Source organism: Brachypodium distachyon, chromosome 1 (genome assembly GCF_000005505.3).
Source record: "Brachypodium distachyon strain Bd21 chromosome 1, Brachypodium_distachyon_v3.0, whole genome shotgun sequence".
NCBI lineage: Eukaryota > Viridiplantae > Streptophyta > Magnoliopsida > Poales > Poaceae > Brachypodium > Brachypodium distachyon.
The window spans coordinates 52,219,079-52,236,786 of record NC_016131.3 but is presented as its reverse complement, the minus strand read 5'-3'; the positions used below and the strand labels follow the sequence as shown (position 1 = coordinate 52,236,786).

Genomic DNA, 17,708 nt, shown 5'->3' with positions numbered 1-17,708 from the left:
AATGTGAAAGCACATCACAGCAGCTGAGCCTCAACGGGACAATGACAAATCAACAATTTGGTTCATGAGTTACCTGCGACACATTGTGCACACCGAGTAGAGAGGCACATCCATGGCTCAATAGGTAACACAATGTCCTCGTCTAGTTATTGTTTTACTATATCCTTCTAAATGCAAAGAGGAACTTTTTATCAAAAGAATAAAACCTAAATGCAGTGGATTCCTTGCTCCAGTTATGAAACCTACAGCCATAGTCTTGTTTTGGATAATGAAACATGAGACATTGTTCCTTTAATTTCTAGCCCTTATAATGTATAATTGTATATCTTCACTCTGCATTTGCACATAAGCGCACAGAAAAGCATAAACTCTTCATCAAAGTGCAAAATCAGTGATGCCCCTGGAAGCAATCATCATGACTGGATGGATTGAAGAGAGCTCCCCTCGAAAATACAGATGACCAGATTTGGTAGACACATTTGAGTCTGCTAGAGCAACTGAGACAGTGGCTCCATTCCTTGGGATTCCTGTTAGACTTCCTCAACCTGTAAACAAAAATTACACGGTTTGTCATTCACAAGTAATGGGTGTAATACTGATGGAAATGCAGCAGTAGTTGCCAACATAATCAGTTCAGCAATATGGCCAGTGTAATTACTGGAAAATCTTCATCGTGTTTACTATATTACAAGCATCGTTCCAAAATATCAAGGCTAGCAATCAGCCAGGGATTAGTCTACTATGTATTGAATATGGTTCAAACAAATGATGAGTGATGTAAAGTAAATAACTAAATACTAGTAAACATGAATGCCAATCTTACTAAGCTCAAAACATATTTATCAAGCTCTCATTAATGGGCCATAGTAACAAAGAACCTTGAGTAACACAGAAGACATCTCACAAGACATCTGCTTCTCATGGTTGGACAATATGCTAGACACTTCATTTAGTCTTATTTACAAAATGGCAATGATCACCCAGTGAAATGATATATGGAACCAGATTTGAAAAATTATGCACAATATTAAAATATTCCCTCCTTTTGTCAATGTAGGACATATAAGTTTTGTCCTAAGTTCAACTCTTTTAGGCTTGACCAAGTTTATAGAAAAGAATATCATCATCTACAATACAAAATAAATACCAGTAGATCCAACATGAAATATTTTTCCATAGTGTATTTATTTAGTATTGTACATGTTGATATTTTTATCAATATAAACATGGTCATAGTTCAAAAGGTTTGACTTAGGAGTTAGGACAAAACTTATATGCCCTGTTTTGACAAAAACAGAGAGTGCAAATCACCAGGACGAGTTTGAGAACAATTCTAAATTGGTACTGAAAGATGTTATTCTTTTTCGAGAATGATTTTGAAAGGTGCTTTTGTAATAGAAAACAGTTCACTGGGAAAGAACTACATTAAACATGAAGTTGGGACGACCTGTGGAAGATTCATCAACTCCATAACAGCCCTCTTCGGAGTTAATTCATTATCAATTATCCGTGCTACTGCTGTCAAGACTGGAAGTTTGACATTGTACTTCTGAGCCAATGCGATGACAGCACCAGCAGTTGATACACCTTCAGCAACCTAAAGTGAGAGATAACCATACCAACTTTACTAAATCATACAGGTGATATCTCAATGCGATAGAAGGAATACTACAGACCTGATTCATTGAATTCAAGATTTCATCAAGTTTTTCGCCTGAACCAAGCCGCAGTCCCACGTTTCTATTCCGTGAAAGATTGACAAAACATGTAAGCATGATATCACCTGAGCCAGATAAACCAGCCAGGGTTGTTGGCTTCGCCCCCATCTTTCAATTAAGAAACAAAAAGAACAGTGCATTTCGTAAATTTCCTTTAAACCAGTAGGTTCCAGATTCACAAATAATACAATCAAGCATACCTTTGTCGCCAACCATCGAATTTCAGAACAGCCTTGAGCAACAAGGGCAGCCATACAGTTGTTTCCGAGATGCATACCTTCTACTATACCTGCTGCTATTGCAAGAACATTTTTAAGTGCGCCTGCAATTTCTACACCTGTAACGTCACTGAAGCATCACAGGTCACATTGAATTATTTATTTTTGTAATACTAACACCAAAATACAATCAATTCATAATAACCCTACTAATTTATCTTATAACTCATTTTGCGTGTCTGAAGTCCTAAATACAGCATAGTAAATTTAGCTAAGATAGCTTTATTGTGAGAAGAGTTTCTTAGAGGACTCCCAGCGCAGAGAGAGAGAGGGAGAGGGAGAGAGAGAGAGAGAGAGAGACGTATCAGCTGAACTGCTGAAGCTACTACTGTAGCACTAGCAGCTGAATCAACTGTTAAAAAAACTCACTCCAATTCATAGAATCTCAGCTCGCTCTAACGTTAGGTCGCAGTGTTTGGAAGCAGGGACAGTGCCAGAAAAGTTTAAGTTACAAGGGGCAACCTAAACAAAAAATCCACATAGGAAGAGTGACATGGCCAGACAATAGATATTAGAGTTTAATTTCATGTGTTATTTAGGTGTTTAAGCCAAGAAAATTTACTATGGGGTGGGACATGGCCCCTGCTTGCACACCCATGGCTCTGTCCCTGTTTGGGAGTGTTCTCTTTCGGTTCTTTATTCTGTTCAGGATCATGCTTTGTTTTTTTTCTCAGAATCGTTGAATTCCTTTGAAGTTTTCCTTCTTAATTAATATACATGCAGTCCTCCTGCATGCTAGCAACAAAAATGCATAGTAGTAGTAGCTAATGGATGGATCCAGAAAATCTGCAGCAAAGCTACACTGTCCTCCAACCCACAGTATCTTCATTACTAACGAGTATGAAGGGGATCTTCACATCATTACATTTGAAGAAGAAAAAAGACCGTTTAATGGGACTACAAACATAACAAAGTCTTGAACACATTCGCAAGAAAAGACAAGAAATTGCTCCTCAAAATACGAAAGCACATTCTCGAACTACATGAAGCAAACTCATCTCGCCAAATACACTTAGAAAGAAATTTCTCAATGCTACACAGGCACAAGTTAGTCGAATTTACCCTCGTTCTATATGAATGGGAGAGATGTTGCTGGATCCAATGCCTATTTCTGTGACCTTTGGTTCTCCAGTGGGCATGGCAACTGTTCAAGGTAAGGAGATTGTGTTGTGGCCAGATATGCAAGCTTCACAATCCTCAGTCTCTGGTGGAGAGGATGGATGAGGATATGGGCGATCTGGATAACATATCTTGACGAGGGAGGGCCAAGGCATCCATCAGCCATAGACTCGAAAGCCCTCTGTTGAGATTTTTTTTTTTCAAGCTAATATAATGAGGAAGGTAACGCGCGGATTCCAATGTCAGGCAGACTACTAGCTCAGTTCGATCGATCATTCGACCACATACCTACGCGCAATTGTATGTGTCTGAGGATGCAGACACGAACCCCCTTTCCAAAAGTATGAGAATGACTAAGACAAGATCTATTCACTCTCTCACGGTGAAATGGATATAATGAAATTCTTGATTCGATCTTATGATCTAACTTATTTGATTAATGGATCACTATAGCTTCGCTAATGTGGCATCTCTTTCCTACGTGAATAGCTCAAGCAGTTATTCACGCGGTCAAGAATGGATTAATGAAGTCCCCAGCCATGTTAGCCCCAATGTTGAGAACCAAGCACAGCTTGGGTGGTTAGCCCAGCGAGGTATGCTGGCTGCCCACCAAGGTTCGACCCCCCGAAGGTCGCATTCTGGTGTCTCACTTTGCAAAAATTAAAATATGTATCTATATACTATCGGAATGAAATCGCGCAGCTCCTACAATTTAATATGTGAAAAAATGATGATAGTGAAGGAACTGAGATGAGAAACAAGTGCTTATCCTCATGACTCGGCATAATTACCTTGATGTGCTTATCCTCAAATTTGAAGAGGCTAACAGCTGCTGAACAGCACTTGCTAGCTTTTTGTCTTTGGATGCCACCACCATAGCTGCAATTTTAAGTTTAACTATGAATTGCTATGTATAAACAGATTACAGAATGCTTGATAAGAAGTACAGAAACTGGAAAATCAAACATTCTCAAAAGTAAGCAAAATAAACAAGCATCCAAATAACTTAGTGTTACAAGAAAGCACAACAGGATCTTCATAAGAAAATAACAATAAGATAAATAATCTTAACTAACCTGTTGGCAGTTTGTCCATCATTTCCACTGCAAAAGAAGGCCCTGACAGGACAATAAATGGTTGGCGAGGATTTCCCAATGCTCGAGGAATGATTTGAGACATTGTCCGAAGGGTGTTAAGTTCCAGACCTTTGCTAAGTGATATGAATGGCAACTTCGGATCAACATGTGTTGAAATACTTTCAAGAAAGGATGAACTGAACTGCCATGAAAAATATCAGACTCAAAAGAAAATAAATCCCTGTTGCAAACTAGAGTGCTCCATAAAGAACTGTAAATACCTGAACTGGGACGGCATGGAAGCAGAAATCAGCTCCTGCTAAAGCATCACTAGCACTAGTTGTTGCAACAACATTTTCTGGCAGCCTGTACTGTGATAAGTATTTGCTGCAGTGAAGTAAAAGAAACGGCAAGTTACTTACAGTTTTACAGACTTTGGTTGGTAATATTTTCCTTACAGAATTTGCCAGACTTGTTGCATATAAGAAGGATCTTTGCACTTATAAAGATTCAAGTTGGTGGTCGTCAATTCATCCTACCAAAACTACTTCCTAACTTGTTAGAAAATCATTTGATTGCCACTCGTTCAATATGTACATATATGTATGGTGATATTTTGATTATAATTGATTGGTTTGACATATACTTTTGATATGATTGTTTTCTCAAATAAATATTATGAAAAAAAATCTTATTTGACAAAAAATAGAAAAAATACAAGTGCATAATATTTTAAAAAACTAAAACATCTAATATGTATATTTTTAAATCCGGAGCAACGCACGTGCATTTAGCTAGTCACCTAAGAATTCTCAGTATATAACAAATTCGTGCAGGATCAATCATGTTATATTTCAAGCCAAATATGTTATTTACATGAACGATTGAATCCATTCTCAATGTTATACACTGACAACCATGCCCATCAAATTTATTTGGTACGACCGCACAGCTCTGAACTTTCAGCAGTAATACAGGTGTGGATGCAGAGAAGAAATTGGTATCAGTATAACGGTAATATATAAACACATGGCAAGTTGGCAACTAATTTGCTCAATCGTCAAAAGGAACCATGACATGTCAGTCACAAATGTAACCTTCCAGCACTACAACAAGAGACAACTCAAGCAGAACAAAATATTTCCCTCATTGAGATATCAAGGAAAGCAATGAGAGGGTACCAACCAGTTGACATGGTGGTGGTTGATGGAGCGGCAGACGAGGTCGTCCCGGAGCAGCATTGACACCTCGAGGTCGGCCTTCTTGGCCGCCACCTGCGCCGCCATCGCCGTCCCGAACGAGCCCCCTCCGAGAACTACCACCTGCAATTCCCTCCGACGGTCAAATCCCGCAGGGAAAGCTTGCAGCCCACATTGATTACTTCAAACAAAGCAATCTGTCCATCACCTTGCGCGTGGTCTGGAGAACGTCGCTGCGGTTGCGGCGGCGCCAGGAGCGAGACCACCGGACGAGCTTCTCCCACGCAATACGCACCACGCGGCGCCGGTCCTTCCGGCCGTTGCGCGGGGCCTCTTCCTCGTCTGACTCGGCATCTGTGGGCGGCGTGTCAGCAGCACTGGCGCAGATGGGTGGGGGTCGGTGACGAGAGATGGGGAGGCGAGTGCGGGGAGCAGGGGTTGGGGTGAGGGGAAGGAAGGTGGCGGCGGCGGCGGTCATGGAGAAGAGACGAAAGGAAGGGGGGAGAACGGAAGGTGCTTTTGCTATCTTATCCGTTCCCGCCTTTTTCTCGGCTTCTTTGGCGATCAATGCGAAACGGAACGAGACTTTTCCCTCCAAATTTCAACCCGTGGGGAGTAGTACGGCCGTATTGTATTCCTTCCTGTAAGTTTAGTTCAAATTTTTAGGGTAATAAATGATCTAGTCTACACCCTTGGGTCTTCTTGGGTTACTGTAATCTTTTAGTTCAATTTCTTTTTTCTGAAGGTGATTACGTGTTACTAAACAAAGGTTTGATTACAATCTCTGGGTCACGCATAACACCACCACTCGACGCACTACCACACCAGCGGGTGATACAATTCACCACTTCATTACAGCTCCTGAAGAAAGTTTAGCCAGGATCGAATAAGATGAGCTGATTGATGTGGGCAATAGTACCAGAAATAGCAGACCTGGGTGTAGTAGTGTTGGTAATTGCCTGGACAGTCACTACAGAGTCGCTCTCCACAATGATCGGTAGCTCACTAGCTCAGTGAAGTCACGAAGGGTCCGGATACTTTGAAAACAGGCAATAGCTTCAGCTGATTCAGCATTCGGGCAATTATCGATGGTATCCCAAGTAGCAGCAATAACCTTGCTAGAGGAGTATCTAAGGACAGCACCCCACGCCGCAGATTTGTCAGCGTGGAGGAAGCTAGCATCGACATTCAGTTTAGTTGTCGATGCATCGGGCGGCTCCCAACGAATAATCTGAACCTGAGAATTGGAAGCAGCAGAAGGTGTGTAGACAGTAGGTTGTTTACCTTTTGAAATTGGCAGACCCGAGTGAGCTTTGATGCCAGTGAAAGTCTCAACATAATTCATAAGGAAAATGGTGGAATCATGAACAGAAGCATCTTCCTTGCCAAAGATCAATAGTCTCATACGCTGGTCCTCATTAAGTTGGTCGAAAAGAACAAGGACCCAATCAGTGCCGCTGTATGAAAGCATTTTTTTGGAGGGCAGCACCCAGTGCTCTTTTAATTCAGTTCTCAGGGCCCTTGCTTTGGTGCACCTCAAAACAGCATAATATTCATCTTCATCTTCCATGCCACAAATCTGGCAGGTAGCAATAATATCCATGGAACGATGGCATCTATTCACTTGGACTGCCACAATTAGAAGCAAGTTTCCAACCAAAAACTTTAATTTTAGGAGGGACATTTGCCTTCCCGATAAGATCCCAAAGGCGGCGATGACCATCCGGATTAGCACTCGTACCATTTTCTGAGAGGTTATGTTCCAGGGACAACGCAAGACGGTATGCACTACGAACAGAGAAGGCTCCGTTCTTTTCAGGATTCCAAGCCAGCAAATCTTCAGAGCCGGCAGGGGGCAGCCTGATCTTGAGGATTTCATCCGCATCAAAGGAGTAAAAGATGTTCTTGATCAAAGGTTCATTCCATTCATTTGATTGAGGAAGGATTAGATTGGAAACTCTCCTTAATCGAGTATTGTTTCGAGGGGCCGAAACTTTAAGATTGCCTCTAGGGATCCAATTGTCTCTCCAAATTTGCACCTGAGAACCTGAGCCGATACGCCATATAATACCTTTCTTAAGAAGATCAAGACCATGTGTAATACCCTTCCACCAAGGGGACAATTCTTGGTGAAAGCCGTGTCTGTCAAGAAACCATTAGGGTAGTATTTAGATTTGAGTGGATGGGCACAGAGGGACTCAGGGAATTTAGAAGCCGCCAAGCTTGTTTCGCAAGCAGTGCTTGATTAAATAATCTCAGGTCTCTGAAACCAATGCCCCCTTGAGATTTGGGTTTAATGAGACGATCCCAACTCATCCAATGGGTTTTTCGGCGGTCCGTTTCATCGCCCCACAAGAAGTCACGCGAGATGTGGGACAGCTCCTCACAAAGATTGGCAGAAAATTTAAAGACGCTCATGGTATAAGTGGGGATGGCTTGCAAGACAGACTTGATCAAAACTTCTTTGCTGCCACTTGAAAGTCAAGATATTTCTCTGCCCAGTCAGTGCAACGCTTAGACATTTTCTCCTTAATTGACTGGACTTTTAGTTCAATTTGTTAATGTAAATGATTTAATTTTTCGGTCCGTACCGCCATTGTTGTCGTTGTGGGAACCACTTCTACTATCTTCCCGCAAAACTCTTCTCGGGTTTCTCTATCTTCTTCTTCCCTTGAGAAAAAAAGCAATGCCACGCTTGACTCGACAGTTGATGCTCCTCCACCACCGGCTGATCTTGTTGCTTTGTCTTAGCGCCCTACTATTCTTCTATGCCATCTTTTCTCTCTATCTACTAACCACTTCTTTGGCGAAGCTCGTTGCGATGGATTTGAGTCGAAGCTCAAACCTATCCCGCATGTCATCAAGCTCAAGGAAGATGGCAAGCCGGTAGGAACGAGTTCAGGCTCACCAGGCTCCGACGAGACAGATTCATTGTCGACGAGCTCGAATCAGTGAGGCTTGTGCCTCAGCCGTGGACGATGAGAAGTTTGTCATGCAATTTGTGAGTTTTTTTTATGTTAAATAGGTTCTTTTCACATGTTGCACGCTCGTATATTAATCATTTGTTGCGGACGCAAGGTCATTATGCTCCAACGATTCTATGTGTGTTGTGATTTAGGTGGTGCAAATGTATTTTTCTGTTGTTGCAAATGTTGGTTCTTATGTTGTATATGTCGCAATATTTTTTCTAGGTGCTCAGCTAAAATGAATGGGGATTTGTTGCATTTGGTTTTCTGCTACATGTGCATGGCTAAAGTGTTGCATGTTTTTGGGATGTTTTGTATAGACCAATGTGGCAATGATATCGGAAATGTACAGAAAGATGTGTGCGAGAGTTTTATGTTGTGAAGATCGGATGTATGAGATTTGATGTTTTCAATACACCCGATAGGTCGGCAGGCAGCCGATCGATGCGTTTTAACGCCCAGCCGACACCTATTGAATTTGGTGTGTCATTCTTCTGATAATGGTTGACACCACAACACATCCAACTCACATATTCCTGAGATGCTTCATCTAGCGCAATAATTATAGGAACCCCTTGGGGTTTACTGGCTAGCATCACGGGTGGTGAGCTAGCCCACCTGGGTTTGACTCCTCACCCCTGCTATATTAAACTGGTTGGCTAGTTCCTCCTAACCATCCCATTCATCTTTATCTCCTGGAAATGGACGGCCAATGGAGACTATACGGCGGCTTACCAGGCGCAGTTCACGGGTTTTTACCCTGGCTTTGAGGCCTCCAAAATTTGAAAAGCACGTGCGGAGTTAAAGTGCAAATTCTTTGTGTGGATGATGCTCCGGAAAATCCTCACGGCCGATAATCTTGCTGCAAGAGGCTCGGATCATGAGGACCTTTGTGTGCTATGTAATGAAGCCCCTGTGTTACGAAAATAGAGATTAAACTAGAAACGAGAGACATAATTTTAACGTGGAAACCCTTGCGGAAAAAACCATGGACGCACGAAGGCGCAACTTCACTATGTTGGAGTATTACAAGCACGAGACGACATGCGTCTTTAGGTGTGACTACATGGGGTATATATAACGGGCAATAAACATGAGTCCTAATAGGACAAGGAAAACGAGTTCAGCTCGTATACCAACACAAAGCCCAAACCTATCCTGCTACGTCTAGCAAAGTTGGTAACGGATTCGGATCACTTTTCAACAATCTCCACCTTGAGCCGAATCCCCTCAAGTAGTCAAAGAAAGTAAACACCTCCAAACAAATGAGCATAAACACCTTGTGCGTCAAAGTCCATAGGACTAGTGAGTAATACCAACTAAGCCTGAGCAAATCTCAAACTTATTGGCAGGAACTGGCTTTGTCATCATATCAGCTGGATTATCATGTGTACTAATCTTGTTGACTTTAACATCACCTTCAGCAATGACACCTCGAATAAAGTGATATCTCACATCAATGTGCTTTGTTCTCTCATGGAACATTTGATCCTTTGTCAGGTAAATAGCACTTTGACTATCACAAAAAATTGTAGTGCAAGCCGTACTTCCACAAAGCTCAGTAAATAAACCTCTTAGCCAAACAACTTCTTTACAAGCTTCTGAAATAGCCATATACTCGGGTTCTGTAGTGGACAAGGCAACTGTAGCTTGAAGACTTGCTTTCTAACTAACGGCACATCCTCCAATGGTGAACACATAACCGGCAAGAGATCTCCTCTTATCTAAATCACCAGCAAAATCTGAATCCACATAACCAACAAGTCCATCTCTAGATTTTCCAAATTGTAAACAAGCATTTGCAGTGCCCCGCAAGTATCTGAAAATCCACTGAACTGCTTTCCAATATTCTTTATCAGGATTAGCCATGTATCTACTAACAACACTCAACACATGAGATAAATCGAGGCGAGAACAAACCGTGGCATACATAAGTGAACCAACTGCGCTGGAATATGGAACTCTAGACATGTACTCAATATCATCATCTGACTGTGGACATGAATCTGAAGAAAGTCTGAAATGTGTAGCTAAAGGAGTACTCACTGGTTTTGAATTCTGCATGTTGAAATGATGCAATACTTTATTGATATACCCTTTCTGACTTAGGTATAATTTTCCAGAGTGTCTATCTCTGGAAATCTCCATACCAAGAATCTTCTTTGCTGCACCAAGATCCTTCATCTCAAATTCACTATTTAACTGTGCCTTTAGTTTCACAATATCAGTCTTGTCTTTTGCAGCAATCAACATATCATCAACATATAGGAGCAAGTAGATAGGAGAACTATTAGTTGTCTTTAAATAAACACAACTATCATAGTTGATCTTCTGAAACCCTGAGAGATCATAAAGGAGTCAAACCTCTTGTACCATTGTCTTGGTAATTGCTTCAAACCATAAAGCGATTTCTTTAACTTGCAAGCAAAATTCTCCTTTCCCGGAATGACAAAACCTTCCGGTTGCTCCATATAAATGTCTTCTTCGAGCTCCCCATGTAAGAATGCAGTTTTCACATCCATTTGCTCAAGCTCATAATCACGCATAGCCACAATGCTGAGTAAAGTATGAATAGAACTGTGCTTGACAACAGGGGAAAAGACATCTGTAAAATCAATACCAGGGATTTGGCTGTAACCTTTTGCAACGAGCCTTGCTTTGTACCTGACCTCTTCGGTCGGGGTAACGCCCTCCTTTATGTTGAAAATCCACTTGCAACGGATAGGGTTCTTCTCACTTGACAACTTGACTAACTCCCAAGTGCCATTTTTCTCAAGAGATTCCATCTCATCATGCATGGCAGTCATCCATTTATTTGAATCAACAGAAGTAACAGCCTCTGAATAAGTTGAAGGTTTAGCATTACCTTCAATTTCTTCCGCCACGCTCAAAGCATATGCAACAACGTTGCATTCTTCAATCAACCTCCTGGGTCAACAATATTTCTTTTAGTCCTATCAACTGCAATGGACCGTTGTGGTGGCTGCACAACATTGGGAGCTTCCTGAACATTTTCCTCTTCAATTTCTTTTGTAGACCCTGAATCAATAACATGCTCCACCTGCACACTTGTATCGTGTGGCTTTATAACAGGAACATCAGTATATGGCTTATCAGGTAACATAGCAGACTCATCAAAAGTAACACTTCTGCTAACCACTACCTTTCTAGTTTCAGGATTCCACAGCTTGCCTTTCACACCAGGCTTAAAACCAAGGAAAATACACTTGACGGCTCTAGGCTCCAATTTACCATTATTAACATGAGCATAAGCAGGGCAACCAAATACTTTTAAATCTGAATAATCCGCTGGAGAACCAGACCATAACTCAATGGGAGTTTTCTTTCCAATAGCAAGGTTAGGTGATCGATTGATTAAGTGACAAGCAGTGGAAGCGACTTCTGCCCAAAAACTTCTAGATAATCCAGAACTTGACGAGGCCACACCATTTTGTTGAGGGGTACCTAGGACAGCGTAATGTCTGAAAATTCCCTCTGACTTGCACAAAGCATCAAATTCTCCAGAACAAAATTCCAAACCATTATCGGTACGCAGCTTCTTGATATACTTGCCAGTCTGTTTTTCAATCATAATCTTCCACTCCTTAAATGCATTGAAAACAGATTTGTGCTTCAAGAAATATGCCCAAACTCTTCTCAAGTAGTCATCAATGATGGTCAACATATAACCAGCACCTCCAAGTGAAGGAACGCGGGATTCTCCCCACAAATCTGAGTGAACGTACTCCAATATGTCTTTGGTAGAGTGAGTTCCTGTGCCAAACTTCATCCTAGTTTGCTTGCCGAAGACACAATGTTCACAAAATTTCAACTTGTCAATGCATTGACCATCAAGTAAGCCTCTTTTGCATGGCTCCATCATTCCAGTTTCACTCATATGACCAAGACGCATATGCCAGAGACAAATAGCATGCGAATCGGATAATTTAGGCGAAACAACTGTAGCATTACCAATAATTGTCGTACCTCGAAGGTGGTAAAGATTTGCAGCCTTCATATCACCTTTCATCACAACAAGAGAACCTTTTGTGACCTTGACGATCCCATCTCCACCTGAATACTTGTACCCTTTATTATCAAGAGTACTCAAAGAGATAAGATTTTTCTTCAAACTCGGAATGTGGCGAACATCCAATAAAGTTCTGATAGTGCCATCAAACATCTTGATTTGAACGGTGCCAATGCCTGCAATCTTGCACGGCGAGTCATCACCCATCAACACAGAACCATTTGGCATAGCTTCATATGTTGCAAACCACTCCCGGGTGCGGAGTCATATGGAAAGTAGATGCCGTATCAAGAACCCAAACATCTCTCATTTTGGAATCACCAGTAAAGACAACGAGAACATCACCATCAGAATCTTGTTTGCTAACAACGGTGGCTCGGACATCATCCTCTTGTTGATCCTTTTGTTTGAATTTGCCATTCATTTTCTCCTTGTTCTGCAACTTGTAACACTCGGAGATTTCATGCCCATCTTTCTTGCAATATTTGCAAGAATTGTACTTGCCTCTGGATTTTGACCGGCCTCTGTAGCCGTTTGAACTTTTGCCTCTATCTCTATTATTTGAGCTCCTCTCATTTGTCCTGCCACGAACAGATAATCCCTTACCCTGGGATGAACTTGAACCAACATGAGACACCATATGCTTCATCTTCTCCTTGGAGTGCAAAGCTTCATAAACCTCGTTAAGGGTGAGAGTATCACGGCTGTATAATATGGTATCTCTAAAATTAGTATAAGAACTTGGCAGTGAACATAGGAGCATTAAATCCATATCTTCTTCATCATACTTAACTTCCATTACCGCTAGGTCAGATATAATCTTCTTAAACTCAATGATGTGATTTGATACATTACCTCCTTCTTGCAGTCGGTGGAGAAATAGCTTTTGCTTCAGATGCATTTTACTGGTGAGATCTTTTGACATGCAAATCTCTTCCAGCTTCCATAGAGCGGCGGCTGTCTTCTCAGTCAAGACTTCTTGCAAAATATTGTTGTGCAGATAAAGTTGAATTTGGGCCATAGCCTTACGATCCTTTCTCTTCTCCTCATCAGTTCAGTCAGCAGATTTCTTTTTCCCGAAACCATCCAGTGCATCATCATAACCGGCTTGCGCCAATAACACCCGCATCTTGACTTGCCATAGGGAAAACCTTGTGTCACGATCCAGCAGTGGAAGATCATACTTCATGGATGCCATGAGTAGATTAAACTGTGTGCACAAAGTACTACAAACCGGAAACAATCCTTGATTGAATTAATTGCGGAGAAAAAAACTTGAATTGATAGCACCTGGTGGGATTCGGATGTGCACTTAGCAATTTTGCTAGACCAAATAATTGTTGATCAGCAGCCCCATGTGAGAAGCAGTGCAGAGTAAAAGTCGCTGTGAGGCCTTGGAACTTGGAGCGAACTGCTTTTGGCCTCCTGCTTGCTCTTCTTGTGCAGTCTGATTACTCCGCTTGCTGATACTGCTTCGGCTTCGGTCTGGTTGCTTCTGTCGGACGCCGCGTATACGAGACCGAGTAGAAGACGAAATCGGCGGACGCGTCTTCAAATCGGCGATCGGCAGCGGAACGGAAAAAATTCCCGTCGGCTTGGAGCTCGGCGGAATCGGCGGAACGGAACTCTCGCACGGAGTCGCCAAAGTGTCTCCTAGATTTAATCTCAGCAAGGTGACTCTGATACCACTTGTTATGAAAATAGAGATTAAACTAGAAACGAGAGAATGTTAGAATATTACAGTCTTTAGGTGTGACTACATGAGGTATATATAACGGACAATAAACATGAGTTCTAATAGAACAAGGAAAACGAGTTCAACTCGTATACCAACACAAAACCCAAACCTATCCTGCTACGTCTATCAGAGTTGGTAACGCATTCGGATCACTTTCAACACCCTGAAACCACTGACCATCTTTGTAGAACTTGCCATTTCACTAGGAAGGTTTGGGATTTGGTTAGGCTCTAGTCTAGGGATCCTCCATCCAGAATCAATACTGCCTCCTCCATTGATGAATGGTGGGAGTTTGACAACGCTCAATGAAACCAGGAAGCGAGATTTTGACAGCTTAATCATCTATACCTTCTGGAGCATGTAGAATGAGAGAAACCGCCGTATTTTTCAGCATCAAGATAAGGATGAGGAGAATGTTGCTGTTGCTTCTCGTGAGGAGTTTCAAGGGTTTAGGACTTCTGGAAAAAATATGTTGAGGTTGTCACGACTGATGAAAAAAAATGCTGCATGCACGTGTTGTCTCGAACTCTCGGGAGAAACATTGCTTGGCCAAAATGGTAATAGAATTAATAAAGCTTTGCATCTGCATATGTGCATGAAAGTTTGGTGCTTAACAAAGTTGGAATTGTTGGCATGTATGCAGATGAGAGTAAATTGTAGACCAACGATGACATCATCTCCATCGAGCCAAGGTAGGAAGCAGAGCGGTAAAAGGAAAAATGTTGGTCGAATTTTCTACTTCCTCCGTCCAACAAAAAATGTTTCGACTAAATTTGAATGCATTTATACACCAAGTCATATCTAGATACATTTAAATTTTGACAAACTTAAAATATTTTTTATTGGACGAAAAGAGTATTGCAATTCTGATGCCTCTTGTAGTTCGTCTGTTTCAAGACTTTCTAGTCAGGATGGACATGTATGATCTAAGTGGTGAGAAACAATTCTTATATGATCCAAGTACTTTCTGTGTCATTGATCGCACATCATATGAGCAATTGGATGCTGGATATCATTGTGCAACAGTATCGGTCTGACCAAATTGATGATCGTATTTCAAACTGAAGTTAGAGTTCTATATTTTGAGAGCAAAATTGAAATGAGACTTTATTTATCTAAGATTCACGTATGCTCAAATCACCTAGCAAACAATGTTCGTGTTATGGAAAAGCATTGAAAAGAAAACCTGTCCACCGCCAACCTAAGGATACAGATAGGATTGCTCTTCGAATTCAAGCCAGGTAAACAGTCGGCAATGTGCCTCCTGCCGGAAGGGCTGCACAGGCATCGGCCCGAGAAAAGATGAGCGGGAGCAGACGCTGCCAACAGATCCATAACTAATTAAAAACTGTACACCATTAATCAAAGAAGACATTGAATGTACGGAGTAACACTTTTAGATGCAGGACTAAGTGCCCACATAGTTACTTGCCATTAAAAAAAAGCCACTGTACAGTAATACAGATGTGAATTTATTTTGATTTGAAACGAGAGCAACGGCTGCTTAACCAAAAGCACCAGCTCCTGAATATGACTGTATGCAGAACACCATCAAACGCCACATTATAACACGTCAGGTCACAGAACATGAAACCAATCAACAGAGCAGCAATGCCTTTATGATAATGCAAAGATAAATAGATTCTCAGCTCATGATGATTGACACAGTAAAAGCAGCTGCCTTGATAAACAAAGGTTCAGAGGTCCAAACAGCTGACATCTACTAGGCTCACAGTCGAAAATTGTAATGATATCTTAGTGAGCCCACAAACAAACCATAAATTTAAACCCAGGACCAAAATGCCTAACACAAGTTCTGGATGGCGAAACATTCATTTCGTCTAGTGCGATTTGACATACTCCTGCACGATGTTAAGGCCCTCGGATTCTTCACCATAGTCCTGCGAAATCAAACAAGTTTGTTACCTTGACAACAAGGCAAATATGACAGAAGCATATTCTTTCGCTATTAGACCACAAGGTAAGTTACCTTGACAACAACGCAAGAGCAGCCTACAACCTTCCTTGCCTTGCCCTCAGAGTCAATCTTGCAAAGCTGCAAAGAAACATAAATGAAGCTTGTCAAAATCCAATCAATACAGCAATACTTTCACAAAACAAAACAGAGCACACATGAACATTATGTATAATTAAGTCGTAAGAGCATTTGAAACTGACCCCTGCCCACTCGCCAAGAGTTTTAGCACTAGGCACTGTAACAAGGTGAACATTGTGTTCAGAGCATAGTGCCTTAACCAACTTCACGTAATCAGGCTGGTCACAATCCTCAGCCAGCACACATAGATGAGCGGCATGCTTCTCAATGGCCTTGGCAGCCTCACGGAGACCCTTCACAAGCCCATCATGAGCACTCGACTTCTTCATCACAAGCTGCAGAGCAGTCATCAAGTCCATTGGCTCTCCCAGAACAGGGGTAGGCGCCTCCACAGGGGCAGGCACTACTGCAGCTGGGGCATCCTCACTGCAAAAATAGGAAATTATAGTGAGTTGAACAGATAGCTAAGCATCTAAAAAGGAGCATGGTAAAAAAATTGTGATTTGTACAACTTGAGATGCTAAATTCCTTCATTCTTAGAAGCTATTTAGTTACTGAAACAAGATTGCATAGACATCTTGATATAATAAGAGGTATACAATAAAACGTTACAATGATCCCCTAGTATCGTTAAGATTTTATTGTTGTGGACTTGAGAGCAAGAAATACACAATTAAAACATACGCGGTCACATGAAAACTTAAATGTAACGACTAACGTTCAGCAGCAGTTATTTAAAATAAGGTGTAATTGGAGAAAAGACGACACATCATAGGAGAGATTTACGCATTTTCCAATACTATCTGACTATAGCAATAGATTATCTGACTACAAGTCGTGGAAAGACTCTGATAGTACTTGTTGCACACATTACGACTAGAGATCTATGTAAAAATAATATCTCCACGCTACACAGATAATACAAGATCCAAAGATTGGACTTGTTAACAGCTCAATCAGCGACCTAGATAAGTTCAAAGTGCGCTGACAATATTTCAAAACTAATCAACTAAACCAGTGAAGAATAAGGAAACGAGCAGAGCAATCGGTGGGAAAACTTACGCCATCTCGTGTGCTCCTAAGAGAGACTAACGGGACGAAGGGATCTGGAGCCTGGAGCAACAAATCGAAATGTTAGCAGCGATAAATCGAGGCAGATGCAAGGAAGAAGAAGAACGATAAGTATAGCGCTGCAACCTTGAGGGCTTGGAGAGCGGCGGCGTTAGGGTTTTCGCGAGGAGGGCAGGGGTTCGTGACGGCTGGGAGAAGGGGGTAATTATATAGCTCTTCGGAGTCGGGCCGGAGACAAGGCTTCGTAGGGTGGCCCAGAAGATACCTTACTTTCGGTCCAGTAAGTGGCCCATGAAAACCCACGACAAGAGAGTTGCGAAACACCCTAGAAATCGTTTGACTCTGGTGTTGGCGTGTCGCTCCGCCGCCGACCCGTCGTCTGCGTCGGGTCGGGGTGGCCCAGAAGATACTACCTTACTTTAGTAACTGCTTGCTGTCAGTAGTTCAATGCCTTCTC

At 41.8% G+C, this 17,708-nt stretch overlaps 2 protein-coding genes and 1 long non-coding RNA gene across 4 annotated transcripts; 1 reads left to right on the top strand and 2 right to left on the bottom strand.

Annotated features, from left to right (window-relative positions):
* Positions 1–2: 2 nt before the first annotated feature.
* Positions 3–5,934, bottom strand: LOC100833649 (glycerol-3-phosphate dehydrogenase [NAD(+)], chloroplastic). 2 transcript variants are annotated; one of them, XM_010229914.3, is made up of 10 exons: positions 5,599–5,934; positions 5,377–5,513; positions 4,473–4,578; positions 4,321–4,393; positions 4,192–4,233; positions 3,907–3,994; positions 1,919–2,066; positions 1,677–1,826; positions 1,448–1,597; positions 3–545 (listed from the first exon to the last, which is right to left on the bottom strand). In XM_010229914.3, the coding sequence occupies exons 1-10, from the start codon at positions 5,866–5,868 to the stop codon at positions 531–533; spliced, it is 1,179 nt and encodes a 392-aa protein (XP_010228216.1). In that variant the 5' UTR covers positions 5,869–5,934; the 3' UTR covers positions 3–530. The 2 variants fall into 2 exon arrangements, with proteins under 2 accessions (XP_010228216.1, XP_003561285.2); XM_003561237.4 differs by having other exon boundaries at positions 4,192–4,393.
* A 7,861-nt stretch (positions 5,935–13,795) lies between these two features.
* Positions 13,796–15,866, top strand: LOC112270148. The gene is made up of 2 exons (XR_002962519.1): positions 13,796–14,681; positions 14,768–15,866. It is a non-coding gene; the product is annotated as an uncharacterized LOC112270148 (long non-coding RNA).
* On the bottom strand, positions 15,745–17,485 carry LOC100823604 (40S ribosomal protein S12). The gene is made up of 5 exons (XM_003557316.3): positions 17,378–17,485; positions 17,243–17,293; positions 16,303–16,606; positions 16,115–16,180; positions 15,745–16,025 (listed from the first exon to the last, which is right to left on the bottom strand). The coding sequence occupies exons 2-5, from the start codon at positions 17,245–17,247 to the stop codon at positions 15,966–15,968; spliced, it is 435 nt and encodes a 144-aa protein (XP_003557364.1). The 5' UTR covers positions 17,248–17,293; positions 17,378–17,485; the 3' UTR covers positions 15,745–15,965.
* Positions 17,486–17,708: the final 223 nt, after the last annotated feature.